Source organism: Pholis gunnellus (genome assembly GCF_910591455.1).
Source record: "Pholis gunnellus genome assembly, chromosome: 16".
Lineage (NCBI taxonomy): Eukaryota > Metazoa > Chordata > Actinopteri > Perciformes > Pholidae > Pholis > Pholis gunnellus.
The window spans coordinates 22,453,411-22,471,311 of record NC_136543.1 but is presented as its reverse complement, the minus strand read 5'-3'; the positions used below and the strand labels follow the sequence as shown (position 1 = coordinate 22,471,311).

General features: G+C 42.1%; 1 protein-coding gene across 2 annotated transcripts; it reads right to left on the bottom strand.

Annotated features, from left to right (window-relative positions):
• Positions 1–7,505: 7,505 nt before the first annotated feature.
• Positions 7,506–13,789, bottom strand: rnmt (RNA (guanine-7-) methyltransferase). 2 transcript variants are annotated; one of them, XM_079176666.1, is made up of 11 exons: positions 13,751–13,789; positions 12,804–13,504; positions 12,594–12,726; positions 12,044–12,169; positions 11,720–11,835; positions 10,471–10,652; positions 10,094–10,258; positions 9,575–9,692; positions 8,587–8,688; positions 8,449–8,482; positions 7,506–7,623 (listed from the first exon to the last, which is right to left on the bottom strand). In XM_079176666.1, the coding sequence occupies exons 2-11, from the start codon at positions 13,494–13,496 to the stop codon at positions 7,586–7,588; spliced, it is 1,707 nt and encodes a 568-aa protein (XP_079032792.1). In that variant the 5' UTR covers positions 13,497–13,504; positions 13,751–13,789; the 3' UTR covers positions 7,506–7,585. The 2 variants fall into 2 exon arrangements, with proteins under 2 accessions (XP_079032792.1, XP_079032793.1); XM_079176667.1 differs by having other exon boundaries at positions 12,594–12,723.
• Positions 13,790–17,901: the final 4,112 nt, after the last annotated feature.

Sequence of the window (17,901 nt, the reverse complement as noted above, 5' to 3'; positions counted from 1 at the left end):
CACCACCGAAGATTCCAGTGATACATCAGGACGACATTCTGGTCACAACACAGGATCTTTTACAACACCTTCACCCCCACGGAGTCCACCACAGGCCCCACAACAACCCCCCTATATCACCAACACCCAACCAGGCACCTCCAGGCCTCTGTCCAGGTCAGACTTCAATCTCAGCCCTTCTCCACCACGGTTCAAATTCACTCGCCACGAGCACAAAGGAAATAAAAGTGCCAACTGGTCCCTCCACCCCACCAGAACAGTGCTAATTCTAGGGGATTCCAACATCGCCCGCCTCCCAATCATACCTGATGATCGAGTCCAGGTGGACAGCTACCCTGGAGCCACTATAGCACAAGCCACCTACCTCATCAAAAATAAAACCCCGACCTCCTCCACCATCAACAAGGTGGTGCTCTCCTTCGGCATTAACGACGTCGGCTCATCATACACCACCCCCCTTACACAAAGAGTCAATAAACTGATACATGCGGCTACAGCCACTTTCCCACATGCGGAAATACACATCCCCTTCCTCAATGCTTCTCCAACACTGGGAACATCGGCCAGAACAAACATTACAGCCCTCAACCGGATCATAGCAGGCACCCACAACCCCATCCCCCGCCTCGACAGAGAGCTTTTCCGTACAGAAAGGGACAACATCCATTGGACACAGACCACAGCCGTGGAGATGTGGAACCATTGGAGGTCTTTTTTAGGATTGGACACCCACACCCAGAGCACCTCCCCATAACGGCTCCAACAGTCATAAACCTCTCCCCCACCCTTCACGTGGGACCTACACAACACAACCTTCTGGAAAAAGGCCTTTCGTTCGTCCCCACACCAATACACCAACAAAACCAAAAACTTACCCTCAAAGCACAACTCTCTACTTACCACCGAAGACTCAAACTCAGGGCCTTCTTCGAACACAGACCCGTCGAGGAACCCACACCCTCCACCCTCCCAGATGAACTCCTCCACCTCTTCAATATGGACAGGCACACATTAAGGATTTCGAGACCCATTCAGGGGAGCGACAACCTCACCACACCGGAACGCATAGCCCTGTCAGTTCTTAGCAACGATACTTCCATAGTTATCAAACCAGCTGACAAGGGAGGCTCCATTGTAATCCTGGACAGACACCGCTACATCCAGGAGGCCTTAAGACAACTAAACAACAACTCTCATTACACCCCGCTTAAAACCCCTATATACCTGGAAACGGAGGAACTCATAAAGACAACCCTGGAGAGGATGGTCAAGGAGCAGACTATCACAAGAAAACAGCGAACCTACCTGTCAACACAAGAGGCACCCCGCAAGAGGCAATTTTATCTCCTGCCCAAGGTTCATAAACCTTCGGACGCTTGGCCCATCCCATTCATAACACCCCCAGGACGCCCCATAGTTTCAGACTGCGGTAGCGAAAGCTACTACATAGCAGAATTCCTGGATTACTACCTCAACCCCCTCTCCACCAGACACAACAGTTACTTAAAAGACACTTATGACTTCATCAACAAAATCCGAGCCGTCACACTGCAGGAACCGTGCATGCTTTTCACCATGGATGTGGAAAGCCTGTACACCAACATTGACACTGATAAGGGGATGAAGGCCGTACAACTAATACTCAACAAATACCCGGACCCTTCCCGACCTGACAAAGACCTCCTCGGACTACTTCACCTCAGCCTAACCAGAAACGACTTTGAATTTAATGGGAAGTACTACCTCCAAATTAAAGGGACTGCCATGGTCAAAAAATTTGCCCCAGCCTATGCCGACATCTACATGGCAACATGGGAAGAAACTATCCTCCCCAAATGCGAAAAACTCCCCCTCCACTACTTCCGTTACCTGGATGACATCTGGGGTGTCTGGCCCCATCCGGAGTCCGAATTCCAGACATTTGTCACCACATTAAATAACCACCACCCATCCATCAAACTTAAAGCAGAAACCAGCCACCTGGAGGTGAACTTCCTGGACGTCACCACATACAAAAACACTCACTTCAGCTCCATGGGACGATTGGACACCAAGGTCTATTTCAAGCCTACCGATGCCCACACTTTACTACATCACTCCAGCTTCCACCCTCGCCACACATTCCGAGGAATCCTGAAGTCACAGCTAACACGTTTCAAGAGGATTTGCTCAACAACCGAGGATCGGGACTCGGCTACGGTGATCCTCTTCAAAGCTCTTAGGAGTAGAGGTTATCCCAGATCCTCACTCAGGACCGTCAGAAAGGAAGTCTACGGGACACTAACACCCGGACCACGCCTAGAAAGGGATAAAGACAAACACACCATCCCCTTCGTGGCAACCTACTCCTCCCTGGCCACCCAGGCCATGAGACAAACCAAAAGGAATTTTGAAAGAGCCTTGGAGGGCACGACTCTCAAACTCTCGACGGAAATCATCTCATCCTACAAAAGAAACCCCAACCTCAAAGACATACTGACTCGAGCCAGACTACCACCTATCATGTCCCGTCCCCGCTCACCGGGACGACACAGAACAGCTACAAATCCTACTACCCAACAAACCTACACCCTCCAAAGGAACATTACTCTTAAACATACCAACTGCATCTACCTCATCAGATGCACACGATGCGGATCCCTCTACGTGGGAGAAACACGGAACAACCTCGCCACCCGTCTCTCACACCACCGCCACAACATCCGTTCCAATCTCAAATCCTCTACCCACTTGGTCAAACACTTCACCCAACATGGCCTGAACAATCTCCGCCTTCAGGGCATCCAACACGACCACCGGTGGACAACGGTTTCCTTTTATATATATTTGTTATTTATTGTTATTTATGTTAGTTATTTATATTTATCTTGATTTTTCATTTAATGTATTCATCTATTCAATTCCTTCCATGGTGGCGACACTCCCCTGAGGTAGTCCCTCTCTCCCCCCAATGGCAGGCGAGGGCCCCCCCTCCTCTCTTTTAACGGCTGACGTGAGATAGGGTTACTGGGCATAATTTTACATTTCTCTTGCACTTACTTTTTAACCAGTGTTTCCTTACTTGTCTTATCTGCACGTTTTGACTTTTTTAAAGCACTTATCTTTTAAATATTTAGATGTGTTGTATTTATTTATATGCTATATGTTTATTTATATTTTACTATATATTTATTTTATATTTTGTTATATATTTATTTCCGGGATTTTTTGTCCCATTTATTTATATTTATTTATATTTATATATTTATTAAGGAAACACTATGTATTATTTTGCTTTTTTTCTCTTATCCCCTTGTTTGCCCGTTTTTATGAATTTTATTTTCTTACAGCCTTTTAAACTAGGCCTTCACCTGTATCCCCCGGGGTGAACCATGGAACCTTGATCTTTTGAACCTCCTTTCCCCTTTTAACAGTTTCTCTCCGACTGTCCCGCTGTTTGTTGCTCTGTTGCCAGGCTGTTTTAACAATTCTTTTTTTAAAGACAGTTTATAGTTCATTTTTTATCTTTTATTTTTTTAGTAATTGATTTTACTTATTTTTACTTAAACCCCCCCCCCCCTTCTTTTTATTGTCCATTTTATTTTCCCCATTTTTTCTTTTATTTTTTATTTATTTTTAGTTTTACCTATTTCTTCCCCCCCCCCCCCCCCCCTATTTTAATGCTCTCTTTCCCCCCCCTTTTTTTTATGTTTTCCATTTTATTTTCCCCACTTTGTCTTTTATTTTTTATTTTAAGGGTTTCTTCAAAACATTCTTAAAGGTCAGCCCCCTTGTGCCAGTGCCCTTCGTGGCCCTCTTCGGAGGGCCGCGCTCCTCACCAAACCTAACCCCAACCCCTAACCCTAACCCTCACTACAGCGCTGATGCACGCGCCAACCACTGACGGGTCCCCTCTCTCACTCCACACACCAGCACACACCCCCGTCCCCTCAACACGAGAGGAGGAGTGTACTGCTCGCACTCGGCCTCTCTCCGCAGCAAGGTCGGAGCCATCGCTGTCGGTTATTGAGGACACACCAGAGGAGAATCTCCCCATGACAACTCCTCATCGGGCTCTGCCACTACCCCAGAGAATCTTTAGAAGGGTTCCCACAGGCCCGGGTAACGCAGCGCAGCCCACCCTGCCTCCCCCGTCCAGCCGCCGCACCCTCACACTGGGGAACGGTTGCGTCGCACACGACGCAGGCTCCATTCAGGGACTGTCGCCGACTCACCACACCACCCAACCAGAGGAGGAAACCAGGGTCAGTGAGTCTCGTCCTCCCATCAGGGGTCCCACCATCCCGACACCCAGTGTAACTGACACTCTGCAGACAGCAGTGCAGTCCACTCTCACCCCTGCAGTAGCAACGGCCCCACTTTTCACACCCCAACCAGCAGGCCTGTTCCGGCCTTCACGGCACATGACGTCGGCCAGGAAAATTAAAGACTGGCACCTCAACATGTACAGGAAATGGGTCATAATGGGAGACTCCAATGTGCACAGACTGCCACCACACACCATAGCTGATCTGCAGATTGACTCTTTCCCAGGTGCCAACTTCAGGAATGCGGAGGGGATCCTGGAAAACACCACAGAATCCGTCCCAGTGGAGGTGATCATCATGTCCTTCGGCATCTGCAATCGGGAGCAGAAGGCCAAAGAGACATCCATCAAGCAGCTACAGAGCATGCTGAGAGTGGCGAAGCTGTACTTTCCTCAAGCCAAGATCCTCATCCCAGAGATCAACTTCTCCAACAGCCTGCCGGCCAAGGAGAAGAACAGCCTGACGCACCTGAACTCTTATATTGCGTTGCTTGGTGAGTATATTCCCATGCTACCCAGCGCTCTATTTAAGACTGATTTGGACAATGTCCACTGGACACATGAGACAGCACAAGCCATATTTGACCACTGGTGCACATATTTAAATTAAATATCCCCACAAGCCTACCATTAGTGGAGGGGAACAAATCGGTTATTAATTTAACAAAAAACTTCAAATTAACAACTGAACAATCATCCCTGCTCTCCCGGGGACTCAATTTTATTCCCACTAAAGGCACAAATAAGGACATCATTCCACAAACCAAATATGACATACAACAATACCACAGAACACTCAAATTAGCGGCCTACTATGAGCACATGCCTCCTAAAGAACGACTCCCATTTATTTGCAAATCCACTTGGACTCCTCCTATAACGGCTATTCCAATAGAAGTGAAGAACATCATTAAAGCTGTCGAGAGACACTTTGACAGAACATTTAAAGTCCACCAAGTTCCTCCTAATCTTAGCCAATCAGAAATTAAAGCCCTCACACAGTTACAAAACAATAAACACATTGTTATCAAACCGGCAGATAAAGGAAGTGCAATAGTTATTATGGATAGGGAGCAATATTTGTGGGAAGGCTAAAGACAATTGGAGGACACTAAATACTATGTAAAACTGGATAAACCAATATACCTGGACACCATTCCCGTAGTAAATAAAATCATCAAATCTCTACATGAGAAAAAATTCATCAATTCCAAACAAAAACATTATCTGATGGGGGACTCCACACCCAGAGCCAGAATCTTTTATATGCTCCCAAAGATCCACAAAGATCCCGACAAATGGAGCTTACCAAACAGAATTCCACCTGGTCGACCGATTGTCTCAGACTGCAGCAGCGAGACCTACCACACGGCGGCGTACTTGGACCACTTTTTAAACCCTCTCTCTACCACACAACCCAGTTACATTAAGGACACATATCATTTTGTAAATATAGTCAAGACACTTCATATTCCAGAAGGAGCCATCCTCTTCACTTTGGATTTTGACAGTTTGTACACTAACATAGACATTAAAGAGGGTTTACAGGCCATCAAAAACGCCTTTCTACAACAGCGGGACATCAAAAGACCAGACAAAGAATTACTGCAATTATTGGAAGTTAACCTGACCAGAAATGATTTCCAGTTCAACCAGGAGTGGTTTTTACAAATTAAAGGCACAGCCATGGGCAAAAAATTCGCACCAGCGTATGCAAATATATTCATGGCTGAATGGGAGGCTTCAGCACTGCAGGCCTGTGATAAAAAGCCGCTCTATTATTATAGATATTTGGACGATATCTGGGGAGTATGGACCCATGGCAAACAGCAATTTGAGGTATTTTTAAACACACTTAACACACACAGGGACTCTATCAAGATTAAATCCACCAGCAGCCTTAGTTCGGTGGATTTTCTTGATACGACCACCTTTAAAGGAAACAAATTCCAAAAAACCCACTGCTTAGATATTAAAGTGTTCTTCAAGGAAACTGACACCCTATATATATATATATATATATATATATATATATATATATATATATATATATATATATATATATATATATATATATATATATACACATACAATAAATACATCCAATAACATTGTGTGTGTTTTCCTTGGTAACTTCATCACACCACATTTCAAATACTGACCTGAGCATAGGTAACGGCGGTCCGTCGTCACAGTGATTTTCAACCAGTGTCCCGTGAGAGATTGTCAGGTGTGTCGTGGGAAAATGTCCAATTTCTCTTAATCAGTCCAAAAATTTCGTTGCTGCAAATAATGTTCCATTGTTGAGCGTCTGAGCTGTAATATAGTGGCTGATAAGAAATAAATACTCTTCCATGCCAGTGGGTGGAAGCAGGTAGTGCAATCATTTGTTAATTTAAGACAGAATTAAATGATGGGAGAGGTTGAGGTGATGAGACGAACAGCGATGGAGAAATATTTTAAAAGGAAAAATGCAGACTCTGAACTGGGTCCTGGACAACAAAAGTAAAAACAGAGACAGAGAGACTCAGCTTTGTGTTCATCGAAACAGGTTTCACACTGAGTAAGGATCAACTAATTGAGAGACTTGTCATTAAATTGTCAGCAGGATCAGAAAAGGTTGAGAAACACTGAACTATCAGGATGAAGAGTGATGGATGTCACGTGGACAAGAAGTACAGCTGGGGAGGCTCGACTGTCACTGGCGTCCATGAATGGAGAAGGACTTCTTACTGGAACTGAACCGATGTACTGTACAGCCGTGTCATTGAACTCTTTGTTAAAGAAAGGAGGATGGACTTTGTCTTTAAGTGAACAGCATTTGGTAAGTGAACCATTTGTCTATGGTGTCGTTTTTATGATATGGTTAATATTGTTCCCTCTGATGTGAATAATATTTGAATGTTGCTCATGAGCGTGTGACGGAATGAGTGTTTTAGCGCCGCAGTTTTGCTGGAATGTGCAGAGGACTGTTGAATCGTGTTATTCTCTAGACCATAATCCAGGTAGAACCATAAGAAATTATTGAAATATCCAGACTGGAGACCACACATCCCAAAGGCCTCAATGAGAGGCCGGAGTGGTGTGAGGCAGTGATGGACAGAATCACAATCCCAAACCATTCAAAAACAGAACAACAATTGACTTCATATTTATTTAGATAACAAAATAAAGTTCATAGTTCATCAAAAAATGACTTAAAAGTAACAAAGTTAACACAAACCCAACATGCACCCCAGGTGAGATCAGAAAACAAAGAACGGCGGCTTGTTTTGACCATCAAGACATCTTCTGAAAGATGAACACCAAGTAGATACCTGGACACAACAGATAGAGCAGGAAAGGATCAATTCATATTTATTAGAATGAGTCAGAAGTTCTGTCATCAGTATGTGGACATGTTTGATATTCACATATGAATGACTCAGTCTGACATTCTCAGATGAAGAACTGAAAATAGTTCATGAAATATAACAATTCATCTACTTTTAAGATCCAAGTCTATTTTAACTAAACTACAATTGTGTTTACTGGGATCATTTAGATCATAAATCCAATTCTATATTACAAAGAACGAAGGCACCAGGTTTCTATCACCTCAGGGACAGAAAAGTGTGTTCAATTCCAACACGTTAACGTGAAGATTAAACTGTAACACTGACGTTAATGTGAAGATTAAACTGTAACACTGACGTTAATGTGAAGATTAAACTGTAACACTGACGTTAATGTGAAGATTAAACTGTAACACTGACGTTAATGTGAAGATTAAACTCATTTAATGTGAAGATTAAACTAATTTAATGTGAAGATTAAACTAATTTAATGTGAAGATTAAACAGTAACACTGACGTTAATGTGAAGATTAAACTCATTTAATGTGAAGATTAAACTAATTTAATGTGAAGATTAAACTAATTTAATGTGAAGATTAAACAGTAACACTGACATTAATGTGAAGATTAAACTGTAACACTGACGTTAATGTGAAGATTAAACTCATTTAATGTGAAGATTAAACTAATTTAATGTGAAGATTAAACTAATTTAATGTGAAGATTAAACAGTAACACTGACATTAATGTGAAGATTAAACAGTAACACTGACGTTAATGTGAAGATTAGAGACATTAAAAACTTACTGGCGGCTTCCCACTCAGATCTGCTGAGAGTGCCCTGCACACAAACAAACAACTGTTAGACCACACATGACCAACTTGGACAAAGCATTCTGAACCGATAGGAATCAGACTGGAAACGTGTGCATTCAGAAGACCCACCAGTGGGAGTTGGACACCGGCTCTGACGCAGTGCTCTTCAGCATGGCCGTACTCTCCTCTGCTGTCTGTAGCCTGTCGACCTCCATCCTCACAAGGAAACGGCTGAAAATACAACAAGCACATTTTCACTAAACAGGTTCAGGTAACTAGATAGTAATTCACACATTAAATGCATATCAACTACATGTTCAGTACACAGTAAAATAATCTGCACGGTGAACATGTTTACTATGACACTACTACAGTACCCGTTCAAAACAACGTCCTGTCCTGTTGCTACTTTCTCAAGAACGTTACGAGAGAATCTGCTCAGCCAACATACAAAAATATGTATTAATCAACCAACCGATTGACACAAGTCACCCAACCGAACAGAACACTTTATGGCTTAGATGGGACCAAGACAAAAAGGATGACAAAGAACACAGAAGGACAAAGACGGACAAAGAACTACAAAGACCGACAAAGAACTACAAAGACCGACAAAGGAGAACAAAGAACAGACGCAGTATGTCGTGTGGATGTGTGATTAAGAGAGTGATTGAGGGGAACAGAAATGACTAAAATAGAAGACAGATTTTGATAACGTCTTAATTTCTTCATCTACATTTAAGTCTTTTCCTGAAAGATATTGAGATCAAATCCATCCCATCACAGCCTGGTCGCCATGACGAGTGGAACACGCTTAGCAAACGTCATTCAATCGCTTGCTTTGACAGAACCACGCGCTTATAAAGTAGAGCATGAATTTAACGTCTGGAGGTAAAGTTATAACTTAGAATTGAAGAAGCGTTCACTATTTCATTTACACTTTTATTTCTGTTTATTAACTTCATTAATTACACTGAAGAGCACTGATTTACCCAAAGGCCCACTTTGATTATTGATTGATTATATACTGTTCTACCTACAGAGACAAAGTTTACAGCTGATTATTGATTGATAATTAAATATTTAAATGTCCAGAGCCACTTTGTACCAGTTTTACCTGCAGAGCCATCATCTTCATCATGAGGCTGCGATGATGCTCCTTCTTCACTTTCTCGTCAAAGAACTCAGAAAATCTCTGCTTCAACACCAACCGCATGTTGTAACGCTTCGCCATGCTGACAAACAGAGACACAAGTAGATACACGAGAACCTTTAGAACCAATAACTTAGTGTACAGTAGTGACAGTATATTATAATAATTATGATTAATATCCTTTTCCGATGTGAGGGTCAAAGGACAGAGGATGTCATATGCGCTACAGATTGTAAAGCACTCTGAGGCTAATTTGTCATTCGTGATATTGGCTTTGATAAATAAAATTGACTTGAATAGAAACTCTAGTATTACAGTAACGCCTGTTCAGAATTTAGTCATCGGTTGTATGTTTTTATAATTAGTCAAACATCTTTTGCACTCTGAAAACAGTCCTGATGTATTAAACATTTCATTACAACACAAAGATTTTTAACATTCTCATCTCTCAGTGAAGTGTTATTATTAATAATACGATCTTACTGTTCAAAAAGAGGGAAGTAGACGAGGGACTCTGGAACATCGACAACGTCCTCGAGGCTAAAGTGATACTGACACCCAAACAGTGGATAGGAACCTTTGGACTGAAAGGAAACCTTAAAAACCTCATTACCAAACGCCAGAGAGTCCGACGCCTCCAAACGTTTACTGTGGAGGAGGAGCAGGAAAGAAAAGGAGAATTAATCTAAACTTATGTATTTCTACATATACAATCTGAATTACATTAACAAGCGCTACACATGTTTAGAAAGTATTCAATTCATCATTATCACAGCATCTAAAAACACCATCAGTCATTGAAGTTCCTGCAGAACACAGCAGGAAACAGAGTAGTGTTCTAGATAAATCTTTGTTCTTACACAAGCTCGAAGGCGTCAGGAGTCGTTCCTATGAAGTAACCTCCAGGTTTGAGACGCTCACAGGCGTTTCTCAACATCATGTCAGCCTTCTGTTCGCTCTCAAATGAGTAATGATAAACAAACTGACAGCTACAGATGTCAAACAGCAGCTCTGGGTCATCCAGCTTCTCTGACAAAACCTCCTGTGGAGACACAAGGATAATGTTAGGGGTGACCTGATCTAGGTGGTGTTGTTCTACATAGATAAAGTAGTGAACTGATCTAGGTGGTGTTGTTCTACATAGATAAAGTAGTGAACTGATCTAGGTGGTGTTGTTCTACATAGATAAGTAGTGAACTGATCTAGGTGGTGTTGTTCTACATAGATAAAGTAGTGAACTGATCTAGGTGGTGTTGTTCTACATAGATAAAGTAGTGAACTGATCTAGGTGGTGTTGTTCTACATATATAAGTAGTGAACTGATCTAGGTGGTGTTGTTCTACATAGATAAGTAGTGAACTGATCTAGGTGGTGTTGTTCTACATAGATAAGTAGTGAACTGATCTAGGTGGTGTTGTTCTACATAGATAAAGTAGTGAACTGATCTAGGTGGTGTTGTTCTACATAGATAAGTAGTGAACTGATCTAGGTGGTGTTGTTCTACATAGATAAGTAGTGAACTGATCTAGGTGGTGTTGTTCTACATAGATAAGTAGTGAACTGATCTAGGTGGTGTTGTTCTACATAGATAAGTAGTGAACTGATCTAGGTGGTGTTGTTCTACATAGATAAGTAGTGAACTGATCTAGGTGGTGTTGTTCTACATAGATAAAGTAGTGAACTGATCTAGGTGGTGTTGTTCTACATAGATAAGTAGTGAACTGATCTAGGTGGTGTTGTTCTACATAGATAAAGTAGTGAACTGATCTAGGTGGTGTTGTTCTACATAGATAAGTAGTGAACTGATCTAGGTGGTGTTGTTCTACATAGATAAGTAGTGAACTGATCTAGGTGGTGTTGTTCTACATAGATAAGTAGTGAACTGATCTAGGTGGTGTTGTTCTACATAGATAAGTAGTGAACTGATCTAGGTGGTGTTGTTCTACATAGATAAGTAGTGAACTGATCTAGGTGGTGTTGTTCTACATAGATAAAGTAGTGAACTGATCTAGGTGGTGTTGTTCTACATAGATAAAGTAGTGAACTGATCTAGGTGGTGTTGTTCTACATAGATAAAGTAGTGAACTGATCTAGGTGGTGTTGTTCTACCTTGGAACAGTCTGCGTTGATAAATTGAGCGCTGAAGATTTTCTCGTTAACGTGACTTTTCTTCTTCATGTCTTCGTAGCGACTCTGACATTGATCCACCGACACTCCGGCTATATCTGAAAATGAAAACACGTTATTGATTATTAATTCACATAAAACATCTCTTTAACATGTCTCTGGTAACACGGTGGTATGTGAGTCTATATCAGGAGACTATGTCAGGAGAACACCAGTCAGGAGAGTCTACGCCAGGAGAACATCGGTCGGGAGAACTACAACAAGAGGTGTAAAGACCCTGAAGAAATGTGCTGGTAACTAAATTACCTGCACAGACCAGGTGATTAATTCCTCCTCTCCTCCACTTCAGCAGGTCTCCTCCTTTCCCACAGCCGAGGTCCAACACAGAAACCTTCTGAGATCCTGAACCCCGCACTTGGTCCAGGATCTCTCCTGTCAATCAAATAAAAAACACAGGTGCGTTCAGGTGTTTTTCTTTTCTTGTAACTATAATAACTTCCTTTGACCACCTACCACCACATTCTGTCCTCAAACGTAACACGAAAGTTTCTACAAATATTCATTAGTTATTTTTGGAATCCACCACATTTGAGACAAGATACATCACAGAGCTGCTTCATCTGTTACTCTCGTTAGAGTCCGGAGAAGATTAAACTAACTTATGACAAAAGAATCAGAGTGCTTATAACTCTTAACCCTCATAACCCTAACCTGTGGGTGCGGGTTACCCCACAGTTATAAGGAACATGTATAAGTTCATGTTAGTTCATGTAAACCCTGAATCATCTCTTCTCTCCTCTGCTACACTTATCAGTGAGGATGTTTTTATTGATCGTATTGATTAATGGTCAGTTACCGATCAGGACACTCTTCAGCCAGTTGTTGAAGTTCCTCATGAAGAAGATTCTGCTTTGACTTCTTGCAGCCAGACCGACTTCCTGCAGACTGTTGTAGTGACTCGCTACCTTCACACTGTGATCGATCACCTGCTGGATAAATCACATTCAATAACTTCACACAATCAATAATCACATCTGATCTGAGGGATGATAATCAGTAAATCTACCAGCTTCTTGGGGGGTGGGACCTGTTCTTCCTCTTCCTCACGTCTCCTCTTCATTGGTGCCTTCGGTCCTCCTCCTCCTTCCTCATGTCTCCTCTGTCCTCCTTCCTCTTCCTCATGTCTCCTCTGTCCTCCTTCCTCTTCCTCATGTCTCCTCTTCATTGGTGCCTTCTGTCCTTCTTCCTCTTCCTCATGTCTCCTCTGTCCTCCTTCCTCTTCCTCATGTCTCCTCTTCATTGGTGCCTTCTGTCCTTCTTCCTCTTCCTCATGTCTCCTCTGTCCTCCTTCCTCACGTCTCCTCTTCATTGGTGCCTTCTGTCCTCCTCCTCCTTCCTCATGTCTCCTCTGTCCTCCTTCCTCATGTCTCCTCTGTCCTCCTTCCTCTTGTCTCCTCTTCATTGGTGCCTTCTGTCCTCCTTCCTCTTCCTCATGTCTCCTCTGTCCTCCTTCCTCTTCCTCATGTCTCCTCTTCATTGGTGCCTTCTGTCCTTCCTCTTCCTCATGTTTCCTCTGTCCTCCTTCCTCTTCCCTCCTCTTCATTGGTGCCTTCTGTCCTCCTCCCTCTTCCTCATGTCTCCTCTTTCCTCCTCCTTCCTCTTCCTCATGTCTCCTCTGTCCTCCTCCTTCCTCTTCCTCATGTCTCCTCTGTCCTCCTCCCTCCTTCAACGTTTCTGTCTTGGCAGACTGAAGCTCCATCGTTCAAACTGAAAGACAGAAACATCACATGACCTCACCAGCTCTACTCCTCCACCCTCACCGGCTCAACACAAACAACAAACCCGCTAACGTTAGCTGTTAGCTGCTAACAATAAACCGGTCTGAGACAGACGGAAACAAAGACGAGATGTTAATCTCTTCATGAAATAACCGCTCAGCCGTTAACGTTCCGTTAACGTAACAATATCTTTAAAGATAAAGTTAAAAACAACCAATAAAACACAGAAACTCACGAGGCTTTGCAGACTGGACGCGTGTGCACGGAGCAGCTTCCGGATATGTCCTGGATGTGCCTACGTCATATTACGGCGCCACAGACCTTCGGCGACAAAACAAAGAGACGGAGTTCCGGTTAGTGTCAGGTCTGAATCAGCAGCCACAGATCACAGGTCTCAGGTCAAATTACTTTAAAAAAAAAAAACATCCCAAAAGAAACAAAGTTTTAAGAAGATCAACAGAAACTGAATAAATGTGTTTTTCTCTCACTTATTAACATTTAAGGTCAAAGCTGTGTTTGGGAGGTTAAAACTGGAGCTCCCCTTCAGACCAACGGCTCTATTTTCTGTGAAGGTTTTCAACTCAACCTATCACTTTAAGTTGTAAAGCTGAGCAGCTTCACATAATAACCTAAGCTCAGGTACAATAACACTGATAGTGTCTGATCTGTGTGACGATGGTATGGTTTGTGTTGTTGTTTCACACTGAATTAATTGATGGAGACAGACACACACACTGTGCTTCAGTTTCATAGCAGCTGATCCTGGATCAGTTTCATACAGTTATCCTGTCTGGTATGTCTGTAATTCATCCTGCTGATGGAGATCTGACAGATAACATCAAATACTCTGTTGGCAGAAGCTCTGGCTCGCTGCCGTCCAGCCGAATGTTTGCTGGCTCTTAAAGATCAGTTACCGTTGCAGGAATCCAGGAAACTAATAACTGTCAGCATTCTTCTCTTTAATGAAACAAACCAAAATATATCAGAGGACACGTCTTCAGGGCGTCCTGATGGTCATGTGTGACGACCCCTCCTTTGAGCCAGGTCGTAACACATGTGACACAGATAGAATGAGCATCCAGCTCGACCTTGAAGCAGTTTCATCTTCACATATATCTATTGTTTACGCTTATGTGTTTGCTTCCTTTGTTCCTTTTGAACATCAATTCTTGGAACAAAATGTGTGCACAGATCATTCTAAAGGTAATTCTAAACCCAACGTCAGCTACTTCGAGGGCTTGGAGAGGGTGCTGCCAATCCTGATTGGTCAAGCAGCGGCAGAAGTGAAATGACATCACAGCAAGAAGAAAAACAACAATACAATAGTATATTGAGCTGCTGGAGCCGTATGAAGAAAGATTACCTTTAACATAGATTGAGTGAACAACGAATGTACAAATAACCCAAAATGTTCAGACCTCATCCGTGTTTGCAGAGAGGACCTTCAGAGGGTTCTGGAATCAAATATTAAAAGCTAAAGGTAGAAATGAAGATGTTAAAAGTGAAAGCTAAAGACTACAAAGGTGAAGACATAGTTGAAATTAAAGATCAACAATGTTCTACAAATTCTCTAATATCCTCTAGCCTTCTAGTCTCAATTAGTCTGTTGTAGTCTCTACTAGTTTGTTCTGATCAATTCTAGTCTCTAATAGTCTGTTTTACCCCTTGTGTTTACTAGTCACTATGAGTGTACAATGTTCTTTACTAGTCTTAACCGATCACTATGAGTCTCTACTGTTCTTTACTAGTCTTAACCAGTCACTATGAGTCTCTACTGTTCTTTACTAGTCTTAACCAGTCACTATGAGTCTATAATGTTCTTTACTAGTCTTAACCAGTCACTATGAGTCTCTACTGTTCTCTACTAGTCTTAACCAGTCACTATGAGTCTATAATGTTCTCTACTAGTCTTAACCAGTCACTATGAGTCTATAATGTTCTTTACTAGTCTTAACCAGTCACTATGAGTCTCTACTGTTCTCTACTAGTCTTAACCAGTCACTATGAGTCTATAATGTTCTCTACTAGTCTTAACCAGTCACTATGAGTCTCTAATGTTCTTTACTAGTCTTAACCAGTCACTATGAGTCTCTAATGTTCTCTACTAATCTTAACCAGTCACTATGAGTCTATAATGTTCTCTACTAGTCTTAACCAGTCACTATGAGTCTCTAATGTTCTTTACTAGTCTTAACCAGTCACTATGAGTCTCTAATGTTCTCTACTAATCTTAACCAGTCACTATGAGTCTCTAATGTTCTTTACTAGTCTTAACCAGTCACTATGAGTCTCTAATGTTCTCTACTAATCTTAACCAGTCACTATGAGTCTATAATGTTCTCTACTAGTCTTAACCAGTCACTATGAGTCTCTACTGTTCTCTACTAGTCTTAACCAGTCACTATGAGTCTATAATGTTCTCTACTAGTCTTAACCAGTCACTATGAGTCTCTAATGTTCTTTACTAGTCTTAACCAGTCACTATGAGTCTCTACTGTTCTCTACTAATCTTAACCAGTCACTATGAGTCTATAATGTTCTTTACTAGTCTTAACCAGTCACTATGAGTCTATAATGTTCTTTACTAGTCTTAACCAGTCACTATGAGTCTATAATGTTCTTTACTAGTCTTAACCAGTCACTATGAGTCTCTAATGTTTTCTTCTAGTCTCAGATGGTCTGTCAGTCCCTAATGTCATCTACCAGTCCTTAATGGTCTCCACCAGTCTCTAATGTCTTCTATAAATCCCTAATGGTCACGGTCAGTCTGTAATGTCCTCTACCAGTCTCTAATTATCTCCATCAGTCCCTAATGTCATCTAACAGGTCTTAATGGTCACTATCAGTCTTTAATGTCTTCTACCAGTCTCTAATGTCATCTACCAGTATTTACTAGTCTCTAATGTCCTCTGCCAGTGTCTACTAGTTTTAAATGTTCTCTAACAGTCTCTATTGTTTCTTTCCAATCTTTTCTAGTCTCTATTGTTCTCTACCAGATGATATCCACTTCTTGTGGTCCTCTTTCTTACACTAAACCCTCTCACAGTAAATGTTTCAGTTATAAAGCAATGTATTTACAGGTTTTAGGAATTGTTTTCTTACATTTGTCATCTGTTTCAGGTCTGTCCTGCCTCCTGGGGAAATCTTCAGACAGACAGAGGATGGAGGGATGGGCGGATGGACGGATGAAAGGATTGTGGACTGATAAATGGATGGAAGCTCTTTAAACATGTAAATCTGACCTTACAGTGTTTCAAAGCTGCAGCGTCGGCTGAATGAAGCAGCGCTGCTTTAAAAGGCTTCTTCAGTCGTTCAGGTGACTCCATTTACACAGAAAGCAGTTTTCAGACAGACGAGGCTTTGATACTCAAACACCCAAAAACTAACCCCCCCTTCCACCCCTTCCCGCCCACCACCATTATCAGTGTGTGTGGGGGGTTTTGTGTGAGGGGATCTCCGGAGACCTAATCCATTCTACCTGCTTTTCCATTACAACAGTATACAGACATGTACAAACACACACTTGTATTACCTGCATCTATCCACACTGACAAACTTTTGTAACAACCTTTGTCCTCAAAGGACTGTTTTAAAAGGTACACCTGTAAACAACTAGCTGTTTGTTTTAGACATTCATCATCACTCAGCTGTTTTTCCACCCCTTGTTGATTGTCCCAGTACTCTCCACAGGAAAGGAACTAGACCTTAACCCTAACCCAGACACGACAGCATGTTTCTCTATCAGTGTCCAACACAAGCTCAGGCACAAGAATCAGTCAGATGTTTTAGTCGATAGTTTCATCAGTGTCATCAATAACTCTGTCCATCACCAGTCTTTAGACAGAAGAGGACACATCTGTCATGTCCTCACTATCACAAGCCTAAAATAAACATACATGAAAATACTTTTTCTCCTTCATGAAGTTATGAAGTTTGTGGGGAAGTTGACACTGATCTAGACTAATCTGAGATTCTTCATCAACAGGACCTGTTCTGGTTCTGGTCTGTGGTGGTTTAGGTCTTTCAGGTGAAGCGTTACTGTTCTGCTCTGATTGTTCTTAAGGTTCTATCAAGGGGATCTGAGTCAGGAGGATCCAGTGTTCTGATGGAACTCGACCTGCTGCTAATGTTCTGACTCACTGTGTGTGTTTGTTAGAAGGGGATTCCCTGAACTGTGAGGATGTCAGGAAACTCCACAAAGAGTAGGAGTGGGTGTTGGAGTGTGTGTTGGATTTCTATAACTGTGAGGGCCACTTTGAGGTTTACATAGGGGTGAGAATATTTCTATAATATGAGAAGACGGCTATAAGACAAGGACATTCCTACAAGTTCAGAACGTTCCCATAAGGTTAGGACATTACTATAAGATGAGAACATTCCTATAAA